This window comes from Solea senegalensis, linkage group LG14, assembly GCF_019176455.1.
Source record: "Solea senegalensis isolate Sse05_10M linkage group LG14, IFAPA_SoseM_1, whole genome shotgun sequence".
Lineage (NCBI taxonomy): Eukaryota > Metazoa > Chordata > Actinopteri > Pleuronectiformes > Soleidae > Solea > Solea senegalensis.
Genome location: NC_058034.1, coordinates 11,368,978 through 11,392,054, shown reverse-complemented (window position 1 = coordinate 11,392,054; position 23,077 = coordinate 11,368,978). Strand labels below are relative to the sequence as shown.

The 23,077-nt window shown below is 39.0% G+C and overlaps 1 protein-coding gene across 1 annotated transcript; it reads right to left on the bottom strand.

The window, feature by feature from the left end:
- Positions 1-6,201: 6,201 nt before the first annotated feature.
- ak4 (adenylate kinase 4) lies at positions 6,202-16,244 on the bottom strand. The gene is made up of 5 exons (XM_044044727.1): positions 15,717-16,244; positions 14,635-14,754; positions 11,716-11,888; positions 10,891-11,009; positions 6,202-9,055 (listed from the first exon to the last, which is right to left on the bottom strand). Exons 1-5 carry the CDS (start codon positions 15,856-15,858, stop codon positions 8,929-8,931), a joined length of 681 nt encoding a protein of 226 aa, XP_043900662.1. The 5' UTR covers positions 15,859-16,244; the 3' UTR covers positions 6,202-8,928.
- Between the last annotated feature and the right edge of the window lie 6,833 nt (positions 16,245-23,077).

The following is a 23,077-nucleotide window of genomic DNA, read 5'->3' as shown; positions in this document are numbered from 1 at the left end:
CCCAATGTGCAAAATGACGCAGTGCTTCCCGGGTCAAGGAATGCATATGTATGCACTGTTGTGTTCCCCTTCTTGGCCTTTACTTTCACAGGCACTATTGAGAGTTTGCAATTGTCTTCACCGGCCCCAGTAAGACCACTTGTCTGTACCGAGGCTATGGCTCTGATGTCAGCTTCTTCTTTTGTTTGAGCTTGATGTTTGTCCATTTCAAATCTCCTTTGGTGGATATGCAGCATCTGAGGATGCTTCAAATTGCATATGTTGCAGCTGAGTCGCTTCCTGCAGTCCTTGCTCATGTGTCCTATCTGCAAACAACCAAAGCAGGCTCCATTTTCTTTAAGGAAAGTGATTTTCTCATGATGTGCTTTCTTTTCCAATAGGAAACACACCTCCAAAGCATGTCCACCTCCACAGAACAAACACCTTTTTACAGCCGGCCAACTCTCCATTTTCCTCGGTCCATTTCCATTTTTCTCATGTGCAACTGTCACAGTGGTTGCAAATGTACTTCCTTTGATTCTTGGATGAGGTGGTTTTGACATAAAACTTCTTCCATCCTTGCTTGGTGTTGGAGTGTCTCTGATGTCTCCAAATACTGGATCAGTTGCAATCCTCACCTGTTTTTCAAGGTAATTGACCAGATCCCTGAAGGTAGCCCTTTGTTTGTACCTTTCCTGAAAATCACATGCCACAGATCTCCATTTATCCCTCAGTCGATATGGCAGCTTCTTAATTATAATTAGCAGGTTAGCTGACATGTTGAGCTCTTGCATGTTGTTGAGATCTTCCATGGCATTGCAACATCCTCTTAGAAACAGAGTGTATGCTTGTAGTGTTTTTGTGTCATCTGGTTTAATTGACGCCCATGAAAGAGCCTTCTCCATGTAGGCTGTAGCAATTTTATGCTCGTTGCCAAAGTGCTCCTGCAGTAAAGATTTTGCCTTCCTGAATCCTCTGTCTGCTGTCATATGAAGGCAGCTCCTCACCATTTCTCTTGGTTGTGCTTCTGTATATTGTTCCAGATAATAAAGACAATCTGTGGGGTTTGGGTTCTTGCTTTCAATGTTGTGTTCAAAGGATTTTATGAATGTTTGAAATTGAAGTGGGTCACCATAAAAACGACAAATCTCCTTCTTGGGCATTAAAGAGAGAGACTGTTGTTGGACCATTAATGCAGTGATGTCATTTTGCTTTTCCATGATGCTAAGCATGTTGCTCTGTTCACCATTGTTAGGAGCAGGCAATGTGGCTGGTATTGTAACATGTGCATCCATAGTTAATGTATTTGACTGAACTGTCACTGGCACTGTGGGGAGAGATTGGGTTTGAGTACTGTCTCCGTCAGCAGTGGCAGTCATTTGTGTTTTCTTTTCATGTTGTTTTTTCTCCATATACGAGTTCATACCATCCGACACTCTTGATCTGTGGCTGCACACACCAGATCTACTTGAGGCTCCAAGAATCTTCATTTTTGCCATTGTAGCAGCAAGGTTTCCATCCAGCTCCAGTTGCTCTTTTTTCCTCCTTAGCTGCTCCTCTTGTGCTTCTATGGCATGTTTATCTTTTAGCATTTGTTGTTTTACAATAAGAGCAGCCATTTCAGCCTCAGCCTTGATGCATGCAGATGAGGTGGTGGAAAATCTTGAGCATGAAGAATGTGATTTGTGACTCCTGTTGGTAACATTTGACACACTGTCACTTGGTTTAATTTCATCCTGCATGTCAGATATTGCTTTATTCTGTTGAGAAGGAATGGCAGTTGGAACATCAGAGTGTGGTATATCTTCCTTTAATTCAACAGGTGCAACAGGTGCCTCTTCTTCAGGTGGAATGGGAGAGTTGACTGATTGTGCAGCAAACACATCTGCAGTCACATTTCTTGCTTGCTGAAAGTGTCTTTCAGTCTCAGAGAGCCATGTTTTTACATCATCAGTGAAGTCTGTGTTGTGTTTTATTATGCGTCCAAACCACTCATTTTGTGTTACTTTTTCCTCTTTGGGAAATAAAACAATCACTGACTCATGTGCTGCCTTTGCATTTTCATCCAGTTGTTTGAGTTCATTCAGTTTGAATTGCACTTTCTTTGCATTTTCATCATTTTTCATGAGCTCTTTAATTTCGCGTGAGAGTGCTTTCATTTTTGTCACATTAGATTGACGTTGCTTTTGAAGAGTTTCCATTTTGCAAGCCAGCGCTTTGGCTGTAAGCTTGACCGTTCTCTTCTCCGTATTTTCCATTTCATTTGAGTCACTCATTATGTGAACTTTCAACGTGCACAATTCACCAAAGCACTGAGCAACAGCCACAATGCGATTTTCAACACAACAGCACAGCACGGCGGCCACTGCTCACCACACAGTCAAATCAGCCCAAACAATTGCCGATCGCGACAAACGAAGCACGCGCAACACAAGCCCAAACAAACAGTCCCCAATGGACAAAACGGCAGCCTCTCCAAACTGTGTTCAACTTCAAACAAATACACAGGAGGATCAACCAACATACCGTTTCCGATGGCTGTGATGCGCTGCTGTCACTTATGTCTCTGATCCAAGGTGTCCGCGGAAAAGAGTCCAATGTGTTGCATAGTTCGTTCAGTGCAAAACATCGAGATCCAAGCGGTAAGAGCAACGTTGAATTCCGTCCATGCCGTGGTGTTTTATGGATTGAATTTTCTGTTTACTAATTTTAGCGACAGTTTTCCTATAAAAGGTCGCTAAGAGGCTTAGGTGGGCTCCAGGCAGTTACGCGTCATTCAAATGAATCCAAGTCCAGTGATGTTTCTTGTTTGACGATTTATTCTTGGTTATTTTGACGATTTGACGGTAAACAGAAAATATAAATCAGGAACGCCACTAACCCCCTTTCTCTCTTACCCACCGCCCGTCCGAGTGCCCAGGTGTATAGATTAAACCACACCCATGTGTCAATCAAAACGGAAGTGACATGACCAAAAAAACCAGTATGAGTGACCTTTCAAAATAAACAATAAACAAACAGACCAAATATGCATTTTGGCCCCTACAGTCTATATGCAAACTGAAAACATCAGCATGATTGAACACTACCCAACACATTTACTGACACCATAAAACAGCACACTCCTACTCTTTTTACTGCAAAATTGTTGTTGCCTGTCCTACAGGGAAACCATGGGTAACCTGTGTGTCTTCCACCCAAACACTACAACAATTATTATTTAGCTTCAATAAACAAAAACTCCCTCAAAAGCAAAAAAATCTACTTAGCTTTCAAAATTAACTTAGACACCAAACACCAACAGCAACACACACATCACAAACACTACTTTTTACTTTTATTAAAAAATAAAAACATTAGATTGGATGTTTAAGTCACACTTCAACGCACTAAAACCTCATGGATGACGAAAAGCCAGACCTCCTTTACTCTGGAGCTAAAGGTGAATGTGATCAGAACATGAAACCTCTCCAAGCTGCGTTAAGCTGCTCACGTGACGCGCGTGACGACGTCGGTGATGTAACCGCGCGCTATTGGACAACAGAGAGAACACAGAGATGTCCCTCTCAACCTACACTATTCATCATCCCGTGGCTGATGATGAAGAAGACGGTCACACACATGTCTTCTTCAAATGTGACTCATAAAACAGGTGTCACGCGCCTTTGAATGTTTTCTCCAACGTGCCATCAGCTGACAAGAAAACCTTGACACTCGTCCGCTTCACTGAGCATCGATATCGACACGACATCAGCGAGTGACATCAGAAAGTGTGTTATTAATGACGTGTAAAAAAACAAAAAAAACTAAAGGTAAATCCACAGCTCTGACACAAAATAATCGAAATAAATGATGTCATTGGTGATGCTGGCACGCACGCGCGCGCGTCGACGGATCATCAGATCAAGGCCCCGGAGCGCGGACACAAGTTTGACATTTATGTCCAATACATGTGGACATAAATGTGTCAGTTTCGTCCTGTAGCAGGTGCATAATGGATGACCGGAAGTAGGATTTCCAGAGATATTATGTAACACACACACACACATCACGATGCCCTCAAACATGGATTCAGGTGTGAGTCCATACAAACATCTCCGTAATTAAATAAGCAAATAAATAAGCAAATCGTGCGGGTGACAGTACCTTGCAGAGCGCTGTCTATCATCCTTCCAGGAGCGCAGTGTTGTGCTGTGGTGGTGATGCTCTGTGAACCCCGGCTACACTCACACATACACACACACACATATATATACACACATACACACACGGCGACCTTTGATTCAATGATTAAAGGTCAAAGCTTTAAACCTCCTCACTCACTGTCTGATCCGCAGCTGTGCGGACATTTACAGAGGCAGCAGCGGGGCTACGCTGTTATCCCCACACAGTATAATCTCATTTTGCCGAATGAGCAACAAACGAGTTACCGCGATGGCGAGTCGTAGATCTGTAGAAGATGTGGATGAGCACGCGCGGAGGTGTGGATGTTTCAGTGGGGAAGTGCGCCGCTCAGCGCATTCATCCATCCATCCATCCTGTCTGCCTGCCTGCCTGCCTGCAGCGCTCAGTGAGGTAAAACCTGGAGTGGACTTCAAACATGTTAACCAGGAAGCACCAGGGCCGACCCAAGCCTTTATGGGGCCTTAAGGTGAATTTGATTCGGCTCTCACCACAATTTGACTCTCACCACCTAAGAGGAGCCAGCAGAGGTGAAAGTAATGGTGGAGATACGTGCACAGAGCAGAGCACAAAGTTGAGAAACCTTGAAAACGCCTTGAAAATTAATCCTTATTTCCTTATTTAAAGTTTCACCACAGCAGAGGTCCCCATAACAAGACACTGATCATGACATGATGAGAGCAATAACATGACATTCAGCTGCAGTTCAGTTGTTGCACATACTGTAGTCCTGGGGTCCTGCAGGTGACAACACAGTGGTCTAGACTGCACCACAGATCCATGTGTGTGTTCATGCACCATCTGTCTAAAGATAAACACAGCTGATGTGTGTGTGTGTGTGTAATCCGTGGCACGGTTTATTTACAGATCTACAGAGAGGAGGATTAGGCCACAAAGATGAAGAAGGCGCTGACAATGTATTCATGTCCCACACTGAGCCAATAGTGTCAGACCAGGTGAGCTGAGTTCAAGTTTGCATTCCGTGCTCTGTCAATTCCTGTTTTTCCTGATTTGAGTGGAAAAGGAGCAAAAAGGGAGAAGGAGCAGGATTTATTTTTTTATTTCATTTTTGTGGTTGTAACTGAGAAAGAAAGATAGAAAGAAGATAGATTATACATTCTGGTGTGTATAATAATGCTTAGATTTCCTGTATTTGCTTCTCGTTTACTGCATGTTGGAAGAGAGAAGTGGTGTTAAAAACATCTGTACTGATAGAAGTATCAGAACAAAAATAGAACAAAAAAAATTATATATATATATATGTACACACAGTACTGTGCAAAAGTTTCAGGCACCACTAGCTTTGTTGTTTTTTCTCTCTGTCAAATTCTGTGGTCATTGGAATTTGGAATGAAGTGATGCGACTTAAAGCTGGTCTTATATATTAGTGAGCTGTCAATGAGTTTAACTCATGCAACATGTGTATATAATGCTCAAGCATGTCTTGAATAAACCTGGCGTAATAGATTTTACAGCAGATATTTCTTTAAATGAAATAGTAGGACACAGGATTTACCAGTATCATTAATACTGGAGTTTCCACTCCAGTATTAACAGAGCTGTGTTATGTTCAAGTGTAAGGGTCAATCATGCTAAATACTTGACACCTGTAGAGGATGGTTTTTTTTTCCAGATTTATTTTTAAACAACAAAAAACTGCATATATATTTTCTGTATGTGTTCCAGTAAAGTGAAATATTAATAATTATCCTCTATTGTCGTTATAGCATTACTAAAACAACAAATCTAATAGTGGCCTAAGACTTCTAAGACAAATATATATATATATATATATATATATATATATATACATATATATACATGTATACATATGTACATGTACATATGTATATGTACATATGTATATGTATATAAATATATATATTTGTCTTTTGTTAGGTGTTCAGTCTGCAACATGATGTTGAGGTTTGTGCTGCTGCCTGTCATGGCCATGATTCTTAATCTCAAGACAACCATCAACTAAATCAGCTGATCACAAGGTGTACGAGTGACTCTGTGACACATACAACTATCCACAAGCAAGGAGAAAATAGTTTTATTGTTTTTGGACTGTGACATGTTCCAAAAGCATGGTATAAAAATAGGGAAGAAGAAGGAAAAACCCCTAGTGTTGTTGCACAACAGCAGTGGGGTGTGGTCAGTATTCCTTTCTCTCCAACAAATGAATCGACAGTCAGTCGACAGTAGTCTTCTTCTTCCTACTTCAGTCGTGTCAACTGTACATACAAACAACCCACAATCCTTGGACCATGTATCATGAGAACAAAACAATCATTCAAAATACTTTGATACCAGTAAAAAGGGATAGAAACATTAAACATTTTATGCATGGTTGACAAATATCACAATATTTTTCTCTTAGTGAGCACAAAGCTTTAAAATTAAGTGAAAAAAGTAGTTGAAAAGAAAGTTTTAAAATCAGCAGCATACATTTGAACAATGATAAAACCATCACTTTGCACAAATACAGGAAAACTGTTTTTCTTTCATAAAGTTGTTTTTAATATAATCATTCATACATTTAAGACACTTATATCAATGAGAGCTTCACCTCCATAAGTTTTTTAAATTGTAAAATTAGTGATGAATCACTTCCTCATCCACAGTTTCTCTCTTTTTTTACATTCTAAAAACAACATGAATCTCAAGGCAAACATTTTGGTGCATTTAATAAAGGAATGTAACAACACTGAAGAGACTACTACGTAATTCTGCAGCGCTTCAGCACGACAGCAAAGAACAACTGGTGGACAAATGAAGTAGAGCTGCATGGCTGCATTTACATATGTAACAGTTTAAGATAGAAATAAAATGAATGAAAAGGAAAAAGCAGGTTGATTTTGGTTTTATGTATCAGCACAAATACAGCGGTGTCAGTAAATGAACAAGTCTGAAACTTAAAAGCTACGTTTAGACTGAAAATAAATTTTGTTGTGCGTATTCTACTCAGTAAAAACTACACTTCATCAGTTTCAGAAAATCATAGACGTAACAACTATATACACAAAATGATGCACTCTTGATAAATCTTTGCCTTTGGCTGGAGGCGTGGTATTTTTGGGGTTATCTGTACGTGCGTTCCATTTTATTTTTGTTCAAATTTGGTAAAAAATATTCAGTGAATGAGCTGATTTGTATGAAAGAGTATTACAGACTTTAATCTCAGAATTCAGACTTTAATCTCAGAATTCAGACTTTAATCTCAGAATTCAGACTTGAGGCTGACAGCGGTCCAGGGTCATGCCTGTCAATTTACTCAGATGTTGATGATTGAGAGGCAAACAGTTTTCTACTGTGCTCGGTTAATGTTTCGTTTTTGATTTGCTTATTGGAAATGGGAAATAAGCGGACACTGGAAGAAAATAAATCGCTGATATCGTTTCAGACACCAAGGAAGAACCTGGTCGTGATTTATAACTGAACGCATGTAAAAACAAACAATCAGCAGCCAGTAGCGCCACAGTATAAGACTTAGGCGCTACACTACCAGCAACAGTGCACCCAACAGCTATAATCAAACACATACATATATTTTCAGACGTTAATAGGGAGACTCATTTCCTCACTCACTTTCTGCTCACACCCACTCCTTCGCTCACTCAGTGTGCACATAAACACCAACACACCACCTATCATTTCTGATAAACCACCTGGATGTTGAAAGAATCTCTCGATGCCAGTTGGCTTTTGTGACATTCCCTCACTCATCTTCTACCGCTTTATCCTCCACATGGGGGTGACTGGTGCCAATTTCAGCTGACATAGGGTGACAGGCGGGGGAAAACCCTGGACAGGTCGCCAGTCCATCACAGGGCCACATATAGAGACAGACAACCATTCACTCTCACACACCTACGGTCAATTTAAATCTGATCAAATCTGCATGTTTTTGGACTGTGGGAGGAAACCGGGGAACCCAGAGAAAACCCACACGCACACACGAGGAGAACATATAAACTCCATGCAGAAACAGAGTGGGTCACGAACCCAGGACCTTTTTTTTACTGCAAAGCATAAAGAGTGCTAACTTTTTATTACCTCAGGCAAATCTTTTGCTCGTGGTCACAAATTTGCGCTCGAGTGACTGAAGCAAATCACAAGAACGTTCATATTCACGCAGGATTTGCTTCGCGCAAAAGGATTCACCCTGCGTTAAGAAATTGGAGGACAAAGGACAAAAGAAATGGTTTCCTGTAACTTTAAATATGTGCTTGATTTTGTGAAAGCAATGTGTGGGAATCAAATTTTGTACAAATAGTTGGCCTCTTGAATGTCAAACTCTTAAAGTAAATAAGAGCAGGACAGAAACTGCATGACCAGAAGAGGCATACAAGCACTTTTAGCATTGAGCCTTATACAGATATTTTCTGATCATGAATTATATTTAGGTTTAAACAACTACAATATAAAAAGTTGAATGTGTGTATAAAGCCACTAGCCTTTTAAAAAAGTGTCTATTTTTTGATATAAAGAATCTTGACATCTCACTATGATTACATGTGATTCACAACAACCTGCTCTATTTTTGGTCGACAGCCCTTTCTTTCACAAAGCACAAACAAAAAAGGTGATTCATTGAGAAAGATACCGGCTGCCTATGGCTTTTGCTCAAGTCCGTTTCTCTAAAACCCCAACGTTAATGAACGAGCTGAAAACTGACGCTGAGACCAGCATTTAGAAAACACCAACCCACTTCCTCTCAAGGCCACTTGATGTTTCCCTCCTCTCTCGTACGTCAGAGTACCATCAGGGTGTGTGAGTGTGGCACGTGTCTGACGGCTGTGTGTGCATCTTGGTGCTGAGGAGAGAGTTGATGTAAGGCCAAATCCGGTCTGTGTCTGTTCCTGAAAACGAGTGTAGGACGCCCTGAGACCTTTTGTGAAGAAAGAAAGCAGAAAAAAAGAGGAAAAGCAGATTATGGAGATGGTTACAACAGTGAAGTTATTTATAACATGTTGTGTATTTCATGACTGACTCTTTCAGTCTTGTATAAAGAACCTACTAGAATAAAATACCTACTAAGATACCTACCAGAAAATGACTTTGGTAGAAGTTGAAGCCACTTGTTTATAATATTAGTGAAGTAAAAGTCTTAAAGTATATGACATTTACTGTACTATATCAAATGTGATGAAATCTGACGTAAAATGTACTTCAGTTTTTAGAAGTAAAAGTATTAAAACAGTGAGGAGTAAGGATTGAGCCGTGGTAGCTCAGTGGTAGGGCGATTTGTCTTTCAACTGGAAGGTTGTGGGTTCTATTCCTGGCTCTGATACTCTATATGTGTCCTTGAGCAAGACACTTAACCCCATGTTGAATCGGTGAATGACCATTACCAACTCTTATTCTTCTGATTTAATTTGGTAGTAAGATAGTTAGAGGAAATGTAGTGGAGTAAAAGTAAAAGTTGCTAGAAATACAAATAACAAAGTAAAGTACTTAGATATGTCAATGTTGTACTTAAGTACAGTAACAAATATTTGTACTTTTAAGTACAACATTTGGTCTGAATCCTTCTGTCAAAAGGTCAAGAATTGGCTGCAAGTTATTGTTATTGAAGTTGTTGCAAATGGCTGGTCAAAAACCAACATCTCTTATGAAGCTTTATTCTGAAAGCCCTTAGAAAGCTAATTATTGGTGATCTCTATCATGTTCTCTAATGATGAGCTTCAGATTTTACTGTCCGTCAGCTGTGTGCCTTAGACGAGCTGTGTGTGTAAATCTAACAGTGAGAAGTTTGGGTTTGTTCCAGAATCCATCAGACTGGTGAACAGTAAACAGAAAGCACTTGAACTTTAACTGACGTCTGTTTTTAGAATATTTTACTCTTGTTTTTGTAGTGTTTTTGCATTTCAGATTCTTGTGTGTAGATGTTTGTTGTTTATTTGCAGACCCTGCAGTTCCACGGGGAACGAACACAGACACCCACAGACGAGCAGCGCGACATCCGGCACAGGACTTAAAACCACACAATGCCAAACTGTAGATTAGTTAAAAAGACGTAAAATCTTCAATATTTAGTACGGAAATGTCTAAAAGCTCAATATTTAACAGAGGAGTCTGGTCTATTTGGCGACAGCGCTGCCAAAAGTGAGCTGAATCACAACCCAGTTATGAGGGTGTTATTTGTGTTATTTATGTGTTATTTGTATTTCAGTTCAGTGACTCGATCAGACAGAGCCGGAAGTACTGAACCAAATCTTTTTTAATGAACTGATTCTGATGATTCAGTACACTACTTTGCTCGTCACTAGTTTCTTTGCATCACAGCAGTTTTGTGCAGCCGTGGTATGACGACTCCCCCCATGTTGAGGAGGTGCTATAGAAAAGGAAATGACCCAAACCATGTAGAGCCGAGTAGAGCAGAGAGAACCTTAAGAGCGAACTGATAAAATTATTCTAAATGGAGAAAAAAAAGCCAATCTTTCCCAAAAGATCCATGTTTTATTATTGTTTGACGTCTGACATACAGATTTTCTATCTATTCCCCGAATTGGGTTAACCTACATCTGTGCTGTTGTGGTCATTTAATTTCATTCAACACCTTGATAAATTATTCAGGTCAGCCTTAATTCATCCTGTGTGATGGAGGATGAAATTAATTTATAAATGTGCAATTCGTTAATGTCCTAATACACGTTCTCATTAAACACTGCTGGTCGGAAATAATCGCTGCTAGATATCTATCTGTTGTAAGTATTCACTCACTTGTACAAGTCTATGACAGGCTTGGCCACGTCCTTGTAGTGTCTCAGTCTGGCCATCAGGGCTTCTGGTTTGTCGTCGTCATGCTGGATCAGCGGCTCGCCAGTAATGTCGTCCTTACCCTGAGGAGGGCGACACGTGGTCACACATGCAGCGAAGGCAATGAAGGGAAACGTCAGGATAAAGCACTAGAGTCTGATAACAGAGGTGACCATAACACAAGATAAAAGAACATATAGTGATAAACGGATAACACGTGTTTGTTTTTCCTTATCCCTTTAACTCCCTTATTCATGAGCACACATTAGGAACAAGCACGGTCAATGAACTTCAATTAAAACAAGTAACCTCAGCCCCATCATATTGACACACTTGTTATATCATAGTTTTAAGCGATTACACTCCCTGTATGTTTACACAGTTTCCACATCACGTGTGTGGGCTGCATACTGGACATACTTTCTCTTGTCAGCTCATTGTTTGTCTGTTTTCATCTCCGTCCAGCCCTTTGTATATAATTAGAACGCATGTACCTGCACTTTCTAGTAAAGCAAAATAATGTGGCAGGGTGTATCATTAAAATAGTCTGCAAAAATGACATAATAAGCAGCAGGTTGTTGTTGTATAAGGAGGGCGGGGCAGGGGGGCGAGGGTGTTGTCATGGTTGCAAAATATTAAATCTAAACAGTTTCCAAACACTCACACATATCATAACATAAAAACTTGAAGGATAAGTGATTTTACAAAGAAATCTGCAAAAATGGCATGACGATTACTGTGAACCCTGTAACTACGTTATCACATCTACACAAGGTAGACTTCTGTGACCTGCGCTTGTGGCGGGTTGAAGCCCAAGTTGTAGACTCTGCCACTCGCTGGATGGATCCAGCGGTCGCTCAGTCGCTCTCTCAGGGTCTCGTACGGTATGTTGAGGCTGATGACCAAGTCCAGCTGATACAAGTTGTTCAAGGCCTGGGCCTGTGACAGTGTCCGAGGGAAACCTAGAACAAAAAGAGCAGAAGGGATAGGGTGAATATTCTGGTAACGTAATCAACTTATACTGTAGCTCTAATGTCATCTGTTGTGCTGTTCTACTATGTCAGTACTCTTTTGAAGCCTTGAGAATCACATTGGTGTCCACTCATATGTGCTGTGCTTTATTGTCTGTTTTCCTCAAACATAGGAACATAATGGGCCACACGTTTGGACCTTTCTGCATGGAGTGTGCATGTTCTCCCCGTGTGTGCTTGGGTTTTCTCCAGGTCCTCCAGTGTCCTCCCACAGTCCAAAAACATGCATAGATTAACTGGACTGCACTCTAAATTGACTGTAGGTTTGAGTGCGTGAGATGTTGAATGGTTGTTTGTCTCTACTGGCCCTTTTTGCCGGTTTCACAATCTTTTCAAAGTCCTGATGCTAAAGATATTGGTGGTGGTGCTCATGTGCCAAAAAAGATAAAAGAGTAAGTATTTATTTTAAAAAAACACGAAATGCTCCGCGTTTCTCATCTTGACGCAGGTTGCAGCTGATCGTCTGAGATTTTGCTTGAATAATAATTGCGACTTTTACAAAGTTTATTCTCGAAAGATTTAAAAAAAAAAAGGTTTGGCCCTTATACTCGTACCTTCGCTTAAAGTGCACTGAAACATATTATTCTAAATTATTCTAAGGCTATATTATTTTGTTTTTTAAAAACAAGTATGCACATGTACTAGCATAATTATTATGGGTAGGGTTCAGTGTCTGCCAGTAAACCCTCTTAAATGTTACACAATGGACCTTTAAGCAGTTGTTGACATATTTCACAAAAAACGAAAGAGGAAAGGTGGATACCACGACCGTCCATGCAAAAAAAAAGTCATGACAATTGCAAAAAATGGTGGTAAATATGTAAAAAAAGAGAAGTAGAACTACTGGTATTTTGTTAGTCTTTAACTCCACTTTTCACACATGATATATATCAAATTTTGTGATTGACTCATTTCTCAGATATGTTTGCATGAAATCTGAATAAAAGGAAAAGAACAATCTGACATATTATAATCCACTAGCTCCACACAGGGAGTCAGAATTCAGTGACTTATCTCTGGGATCAAGGTGAACTCCTGATCAATCATTCCTCAGCGTGGTGGATGTTTGTTGGCATGGAAAAAGTAAAAAAAAAATGCAGGTCATTGTCTCCGAGAACCCGCAGCACCTTTTGTTTGCTCGTTTGTTTGGATTAATCGCAGTTTGCTGTACATGTACATTAGGGTTTGTCTTCACTTTATTGCTTCCTTACATATTAGAATGAAGAGTGGCCCTTCACTCTGTAAAACGCTTTCTTTGTTTGATCAATAAAGAGCTGTGGAAACTCTTTTAACCGCCGGAGCGTCACGTTACCAAGACGTGAGTCACTGCATCACGGCACCAATCAGTGGCTCATTGTACAGAGGCAGTTATGTACGAACAACAATGACTCTATGCAAATCACTGTAATGACAGAGTCATGGGATTAACTCAATGAGCCTGACTAAATACAGACATATCAAATGTGCGCGACCTTGAGTTCCACTCCCTCTTCTCTTGCTAAATGTGCTTGTTTGCGGGCCATGTCGTGTTTCAAGGTTTAAACTTGTTTAACACTAACCACTTTGTTTAACCAGTGCTTGGCGTCTCATAATGTTTAACTACACGCCATGATCTCCATGAACCAAACCAGATCTTCTACTTTTGCAGAAAGGTGTCAAATAAATTCAGCTCAAAGATGTAAATTTGAGACTTAACTTGTTTGATGTGGCTGGAGATAAATGAACAATAAGGTTTTGGAGGACATCTTCTGTAATTTGATGACTGACCCTCCAATATTACTGTAATCTGAGTTGAGGGGATTCACAAATGTGCTGGTACTGGGCAGTGCTGTAATGTAAAAAAGTACAAAAACTTAAGTAACTTTTACCTTTACTCCACTACATTTCCTTTTACTAGCGTTACTACCAAATAAATCAGAAGAAGAGTTGGTAATGATTTATATTCATATAGAACTTCTAGTCTTGATGAGCTGCTTTACCCTACAGTTTTACTATTCTCTCATTCACACGCTGCAATATGGGGTTAAGTGGCTTGCTCAAGGACACATATAGACTAACAGAGCCAGAAATTGAACCCACAACCTTCCAGTTTTTTTTTTTAGTACTATTTCACTTATTTCATATCAGAAAATTACTTTTGATAATGACAGTAAATGTCATATACTTTAAGGCTTTTAAGTAAGAAATATCATAAAAAAAGTGACTTCAACTTCTACCAAAGTAATTTTCCGGTAAAATGCTGTACTCTAAAAGTATCCCTTTAAGTACTTTATACAGGAATGGTACTGGGCTCAGTGCGTCAGAGTAATTCCCTATTACTCACAGATGTGGAGTCACATTCTTTCACTGAGCCATTTCTCCGACTCCAGTTAAATGTATAAGGCTCTTTGAGAATTTGAGGTGTAATTTTCTGCCTCCAGCACTCGTTTGAGGTCTGTTTCACAGAGTCAGGGGTGTGGGGGTGGTACCTGCTGCAGCCAATCACTATTAAGGAGTGGATGGCAGTTCTTACTGCTGCCCATGATGACGCTGCATAATTAAAAACATACTCCCTCAAAACAAACAACTGGTGTGTGTGTGTGTGTGTGTGTGTACATAACTGGTTTGTCATAGAGCACAGCACAGTGGAAGAATGCACCAAACACATAATACAAACACAAAACACTGCTTCTCTTACCGTCCAGCAGCCAGCTGTGCCCGCTCACTTGCTCCAGTCTGGACAGCATCAGTCCAGTCATCACGTGGTCAGGCACTAGCATGCTTCTTTCCACATAGGACTTTACCAGCACACCTGCCTCTGACACACAACACACAGGTATAGAGATATAGACGCTGCATATAATGACACACACAAAATGACTGGAAATAATTCAATTAGTTGTAGAATGACACTGTCCACCGATTTATAAATGTGTCAACATGTTTCAAAAGAGAAGAAAATAGTAAACAAACGTGCTTCAATACGAGCAAATTACATAGATACAGGTGGAAAGTCATGTATTACATTCACTCAATGTACTACAATGTACTTTTTTTTAAATGGAAATTGAAATTTGTAATTTTACTTTTACTTATTAAGTACATTTTTTGGAAGTACTGTACTTTGCTACATTACAGTAAAAAAAAAGGTTTTACTCTGAATACATTTCAATTTTTTTACTTTAACCTGAGTACATTTTTAGACCAGTACTTTTACTTAGTAAAATAGTGGTAATTTTACTTTCTGGTTTCTGGTTACAGCACACATGTTTTTACTTACTACTTTTTATTTTTTTACAGGCCACTGTACATGAGCATGACACATGCTGTGGATGTTTAAAGACACACAAACACTAGTTTACGGTGTTCTTTTAAGACATTGGACCATTCATTCAGTCTCAGAGTGAAACGGAATAACACAATGTTTTTGTTGACATCCAGATGTCTTTGATAGAGGGAAGAACATTTGCCTGTGAAACTGGCAACAGGGGAACAAAACCTCCACACATCTCTCACAAACAGCCTCTCGTCTATTCTGCACTTTTTCCATCTTTTGTTTTAGTAATCCAAGTTAATGTATATGTATGATCACTGTAGTTGTAGTAAACAGAGATAAAACACTGTGCTGGTGTAAAATGCACATATGCAGCACAGAAAATGACGCTGTTTGCACGACTTTTTCTCCCCCCCTCCCGCAGACTCTTGTGCTCTTCCTGGTGTTGACTCCACAGCACTGATGTTAGGATAACTGTACTGTACATGGCTAAAAATGTCGCCTACCTGTTTTTGCTGCCATGCTCTCTCGTAGATAGTGACCACTAGACAGATACAGCAAGCCAAAGCTTTGCGCAATCCTCTTGGATATGGTTCCTTTCCCTGATCCTGGTGGACCCATGATAGCAGCTCTGAATAATTTAGCCATGTCGTCCTCTATAACAGGCTGCTGCTGCTGCTGCTGCCGTTGTTGTGTGTTTCGGGGTTTCCTGTTTGTGAGAGCGACAGAGCTAAGTTGCCCACATGCAGTTGTGAGCGGTCTAGCGGCTACAAAAGTGTTAAAGGCTCACAAACTAGTCGTGCCAAAGTCAATTTCAGCGTTATCTGTGCCGTCTACGGGTTTTACGCAGAGCCAACTGTCTGTATACATTGGCACTGACGCGCTCGTATGTCGGAGCAACTCAAAAACGCCCTTTTCTCTTTTATCCCCCCCGTTCAGCTGCTCTCAAGTTAGTATATTATTCACCCACGTCTTTAAGAGCGGAGACTTTTCTCTGCGAATGAATGATTGAGTCTCCACTACGCCCTATTTCTCCGCGCGCATCATCCAAGAAAAATGCGGATGCCGATTTTGCACGAACGCCGCAGGGTAAACTGGTTACTGTAGTTTTTACGTATAAATGAATATATATATATATATATAATATATATGTATATATATATATGTGTGTGTGTGTGTATATATATATATATGTATTTATATATGTATATATATCTATATATTTATATATATGTATCTATATGCATGTACAGTCCGCGTGCTTTAGCCAGTGGATGAACAACTGATCAGCCACAACAATACAAGAAACCATAACTTAATTTATCTATTATTTAGCTTTTAACTGCATGACAAAGTCATAAACAAGGCCGGCACTAACTTTCATGGGGCCCTAAGCAAAATTAGATTTTGGGGTCCTTTATCCATGCCTGCAATAAAGCAGTAAATTACACAATCCTTGCTTCTCAGTACAGTCATTTCTAAATGGTTGAATAACTGCCAGATATTGAAAGTGAAAGTTATCTTGGAAAATGGGGCAGAAGCACATTTTTCGACAGTTCTACAACCATAAAATCAAAATAAATAATAATAAAATAAATAATAATAAATAAATCCAGATGGCCTGATTATCATGATCTTCATAAGAGGGTTAAATAATTATATGAAGTAAAAATAAAAATAAAAATAACACTACTATGAAAGTGAATTGGCTTCCTGAATCAGTATCTCATTCGTTCACAAATACGTGCACAACAATGTAAACTAAAAGCAATATATAAAAACCCCCAATAAAAACTGAATATAAAACCAGTAAATATATATATATATATATATATATATATATATATATATACATATATATATATACTGTATATATGTGTGTGAGAGTGTAAAACACTAAAACTGCCAACTCTTCTACATGGTCAGGGAATGCTAAGTGGATATTATATATAATATTAAATAAAGAGATGGAAGTGTAACAAAATAGGTCAATAGTTTAGGAACAAAATATGTTAAGAATTTTGACTGAAAGCTATGTGAAATGTGCACAAAAAAACCCTCACTGTTATCTTCATGCAAAAACACAAATAATACCATTAAATGCTCTTGGGGGCCCTCTGATGGTCATGAGGCCCTATGCAGGTTCTGGTTATGCCTTGGTGGCTCTGGTCATGAAGCAGATGGGTGTGTGTACAGTTTTCCTTCACAGAGGGAGAAGACTTTATTTCTTACATTATAGTAGTGAAGAATGTAACAACCACAACAGTGTTCTACACTACTCTCAGTTTATTCAGTTTGCCATCATTCAATCCACCAATTAGACTTCATAAATAATATAGCATCTCACCCACCCCAAACCAAACCCAACACCAGAAAACATGAGTATGGAAGAGGATTAGGGCCAAATATAAAAAAAAGAAATGAAATAAATGGCAAACAGCCGGACTTCTGAGATTAAATTTCAGAATTTTTTATTTTTCAAATTTTATTTCCAAACAAATGTGACCCTAATTGTCTTCCGTACATCAGGAATATAAATTAAACATTTCAACATAGCAAACAAGATAAGATAAGGGAAGATAAAGGTCATAAATAATAAACGTCTATTTTCACATCTGTGAATGTACGAGAATACAAGAATATTGACAATAAGACTAGATAAAAAGTTGAAAAAATTAATGTAAATGTGTATTTTATACAAATGTTAACGTACATCCATCTATGGGGTCTCAAACTCTAGTGAAAAAAAGTATATTTGAGTTCAAAATGATATCATGATATTCCATCAATACGCTATTCATGACGATATTCCACAGTTTTTCTTTGTTTTTACAAAACAATAAATGTAACAATTAAAAAATATTTAGAATGCAAAAGTAATCTATGAATAACAAAAACAGACAGAAATAGCTCAGTATAAAACCTTTTTTTTCAGTTTGAGATCTCTGATCAACTGTTTAAATGCAAATAGATGCAGAAGAAGAAGAAGGAGGAGGAGGAGTAAGTATCAAAATAATAGTGTCACATGTTACTAATTTATAAGCAGCGAGCACAAGGGCGGGTCTGATGATTATTCCGTCAACTGTAAATGTTTTTCTTTGGGTTGCATTAGTACAGATATATCACATAATGATATTTTCTTTTAGACTTTTATTTTATTTTTATTTTATTTAGAGGAAGTCGTGCAGGATTCCAGTCTCCAGTTTTTTTTGTGTGTGACTGGAGCTGCATTTGGATTCCACCACTTGTTGACAGCGCTGTGATCGGATTATGGATATGATGGCAAACGGTTCGCTTGGTTTTCTGCTTCTTTATTTTGGAGGGAGGGGAGGTTGTTCTGTTGGCGCAGATAGCGGCACATGAGTCGCCTGTCATTCCGCGCAACATTTACGGACAAGGAGGAGGACAGACTTGTTGCGAAGCTTGCGGCTGCAGACAGACAGACAGAGAGACAGTGTCCCGCCCGGAGCTGTCAAACACTGCGCACGTACCGCGCACAGTCTTCAGTCAGTGGAGTAAACCAGGCTAATCCATCAACTCACAAGATTAACCTGTTTTATTAGTATTCCAGACTCGCGAAATTACTTCCTGTCTTTTTTTGTTTTTAATTTTTTTTTTTAAAAAATCATCCTCTTTTTCCTTTCTCTTGTCACATGGCTTTGGAGAATTCAATAACAAAAATGGCGACAATCACGTTGCTCCGTGTGCTCTTGCTGCGTCATTAAAAATATTCATGTAAACACGCAGGATTAAGCGGCGGGTTGGCAGCTAAATGAGTGGAACAAGTGCCCCGCACTCCACGCAAACTGCACGTGAGTAACAATGATCGATTAAGTGCGTGTTATTCGAGTTTCCGATCAGCATGCTGTTTGTTTTTGCCCAGAAAAAGGGGTGTGCGTGCAATGCTGGGCGTTAACGATTGGCTGCACAGTTCTCTTCGCGTACAATGCACTTGTATTTGTGCTGCTGGTTTTCAAAGTAAGTGTGCATGTTGTTTTTGGTGGGGGCGCAAATAAAGGTGGGTTTTTTGTTTAGATGAAGGCAACTTTTGTTTATTTTGTAGGAGGCAGCAACAAGCATGAGTGTGCGCGTGCCTATGTGTGTGTTCGTTGTTGTGTTCAGGAACGTCACTTTGTGAATCTGCCTTTTACTTTCATAGGTCATTCTAAAGCTTTACTGTACATTGAAGGTTTGTGTAATATGGACGTGACTATTCTTTTTTTGTCCGACAGACACGGGTGACAGTGAACGTAGCACTCGGCCCTGAATTCGTGTGTGTGTGTCCGTCTACGTTGTTCTCGTACGCTGCTCAGCTGTTGCACATGTTGCTTTGCTTGTGTTAACGTACATGTTTTTTCGAACAGTGCGCTGAGCAGCGGAGCTAATGGAGTTGTTTACAAAGAAGTGCGGAGGACGAGGAGGAGGCGCAGGAGGAGGAGGAGTCGCGACGCCGATCAGCGACGCGACCTGACTGCTCGAGAGGCTTCTCGCGCTGAAGGGGGCGGAGCGTGCCAGGAGCAGGATCATAACAAGTCTGACGTCACTGTGGTTTGTATGAATAATAGACAGGTTTGTATGAATAATACACAGTAGTTTACATAGACAACAATTTTTAGCTTGATGTTCAACAAAATAAATGAAAACAGCAGAAAGAATCATCAGCTTACAGCAAACAAGATATTTCAAATTTACTCTGAGTGTAATGTAAGTCAGCAATAATAATGTGCTTTACTATTTTTCCTGTGTTTTCTTTTGTAAAACAGTAATTTTGAAAAGTTATAGACAACAATAATAATTATATTTTATATTTTAAAAATATAATTTTGGCTTCTACATACTGGTGTATGAACCACAACAAACATAAGAAATAAGAAATTATTTTGATAATTACCAAATGCTGTTAACTTAGGGCACCTGTGGCATAAACCTTACATGGGGTGTACTATTTATTAATTGTACCTATATATGCAGTAGTTAAATAATGAAATGAGCAACTTTTTTCTTCTATCAGGAAAGACTTTAGGACTATAAATCAACTTCAAGACACTGTAAATGTACAATAATTACAATAATGTAATATCATGTATTGCCACTGCAAAGTAGAACATTTAATTGGCATTTTAGTAGAGCAGACGTCTTCCTCCAAAGAGTTAAACTGTGTTGTTTGAGGATGGATCATAGACAAATGATGTGAGAGTTGTGCATTATTTACGCTCTACCATTTAGACACAGTAATTAATCACTTCACTATTTGAATAGTCAGTAAAACAACCAAGTATTTTATAATTTTAGCCTTTTTACAAGTTATATTTACAGATATCTGCTTTCCATTGTATTATAAGAACATTGATTGTTTTTTTTGTTTTTTTACAGCACTGGAGTTCGTCAAACCTCGTCAAATTGATTTTCATTTGTGTTTTTTGAACGTAAGACAAGCAGTTACTGTTTTTTACAAAGTTCATGTGACTGGGTGAATAGAAAGTCTGTGCAACATCCGAAAATACCCTTATATACACAAGCACAACTGAGCTTTTATTTTGCATGATGAATCAATAAATGGAAGATACATTAACTGCTAAAATCACTTGTAGGACTGTTATTCCGGACTGCTGTTCCACTTTCAATAAATTTTAATTTGTTATTTTTGTGGACACAAGCAGTAGAATACGATATAAAGGAAACCAAGGACAAGTGGGATTCCTTGAGTCCAACACAGCTTTGTTTTCTTTGACCCATACGTCTATAGATCATGGATATTACTGGTTGATGATGAGTGGACTGAAGGTACGCACTGCTAGATTTGACAGGCTGCCCTGGTTCAGTTATCACAGTGCTGATGCTGTCTCCATCGAAGGTACAGTACTGTGATAACTGAAGGATGGCTGCCAACTTGACACCAGAGCAGATCAAGGCACCAAACAACAGATGAGATGCTCCACAAAGTGTATGTGTTTAAGTGAGTAAAACATTCAACTCATTTTGTATTTTAATGTTGACGATGTAACCTTTAAATAACAAATAAAATTATTTCTGTTAAATCTGGCCGTGTACATTCATTTATTAACCTCTGCTTTAAAAAGAAAAAGGCTGATCTTAACTTGGCATTACTCCATAACTCACACAAAAAAGCAATGTATTGTTATTATTATTAATAATAATAATAATAATAATAAAAATAATAATAAGGATAATAACAATAACAATAATGATCATAATAGGAACAAGAGCCTTTCTGCATGGAGTTTGCGTGTTCTCCCTGTGTGTGCGTGGGTTTTCTCTGGGTTCTCCATCTTCCTCCCACAGTCCAAAAACATGCACTATGGGGATTAGGTAAATTGGTCACTCTAAATTGACCATAGGTATGAATGTGAGAGTGAATGGTTGTTTGTCTCTATGTGTGAAGATCAGGTTTGAAGGTTTGTAGCATCCTAAATGTGGCTAAGAGGAAAGGAATTGGGCTCGTAACTGGAAGGTCCAATCAATCCAATCCAACTTTACAACAGCTGAAACAAAAGTGTTGTACATCAGAGACAAATAAAATATAAAAATGTGTGACCTAATATAAGAAAAACAATAAAAACAATAAAATACCGTAGAAAATATAAATAGGTTGCTGTTTGAAATCCCAGGAAGTCCCCCCCGAGCAATGCACCCCATCGCAGATAAGTGCTGCCCACTGCTCCTGCACTCGGCTTGTGTGCGTTCACTACTATTGTGTAATAAGGATGGGTTAAATGCGTTCAAATTCAAAATCACTGTTTGGTGTGTGTGTAAAAATGACTTAATTCTAAGTGGTTGTCCTCATTAATGTCAGCAGAGGGAGCTAATGCTCCACCATTGATGCCCTCCATAGATTACATGGATTTCAGCAACCTTTGTTAATTGTTTCTGCAAGTTAACTCTTTCTTTAAAAGAAAATCCACATTTGTCATGATTCATGTTATTTACAACCCAAACTTATAAGCTAAATCCAGTTTTGGTGACACACACAAAGTATTTACATTGCTCCTTAAGAGTGTGGATAATTTTTCCCTCAATACAAACTGAATAAATGATATAAATGAGATTCACAACATAGGCAGCTATCCTCTCCGTTCCCATGGACATTACTGTTGTTTTTAGGGACTGTTGGGTATTTTCATATTTTAATATTACCAAGATATTTCACCTATAACAAAAACACGCCTTACTTGTGATCTGGGATTTCCAAACACTGAAATGAATCACATTTTTCTGAACGCACATATATGATGAAGCTTGGGTTATTGACAGCTGTCCTCAGCATGTTTCATAGGTTACATACTGTCACAACTATGGAAATCCCCCAAAGTGTCATGATACTTATTTTGTTTTTTCTCTCACTCTAACTAACCTCCGTCCCCACTGCCTTGAATCACATGTGTTTTTTCTGACTCATCATTTTAATATCCAGGCGCTTCACTTAAAGTGAGTTTTATCACAGCTTGAAAAAAGCCGGAGTGACTTCTTAATTAAATTCAGACTGACTCAGATTCATTATATTCTACTCATCTGCTGTTTTTGCATACATTCAAAGCTCTGAGGGCGGTGATGATGATCATGGGGACTTTCTGCCATTGTTAGCCAATAAATTATCACTGGGATGTGACATGGGAAACCCCTGCCTTAAAGTGACCCCCCCACGGCACTTCATTGTTACACAGAAATCACATCCTTGTTCCTCCATTTTTATTGGAAGACAGATCAAGTGGGATACAGTTTATAACAACAACTCACTCCAGGTTTAACTATGTTTTCACTTCCTGTGTCCACCGGTAAATGGATTTATCTAAGGGGATTATGTCCTTACGTGTGTTGTAGGATTGTATTAACTTTCACAGCCAGTTAT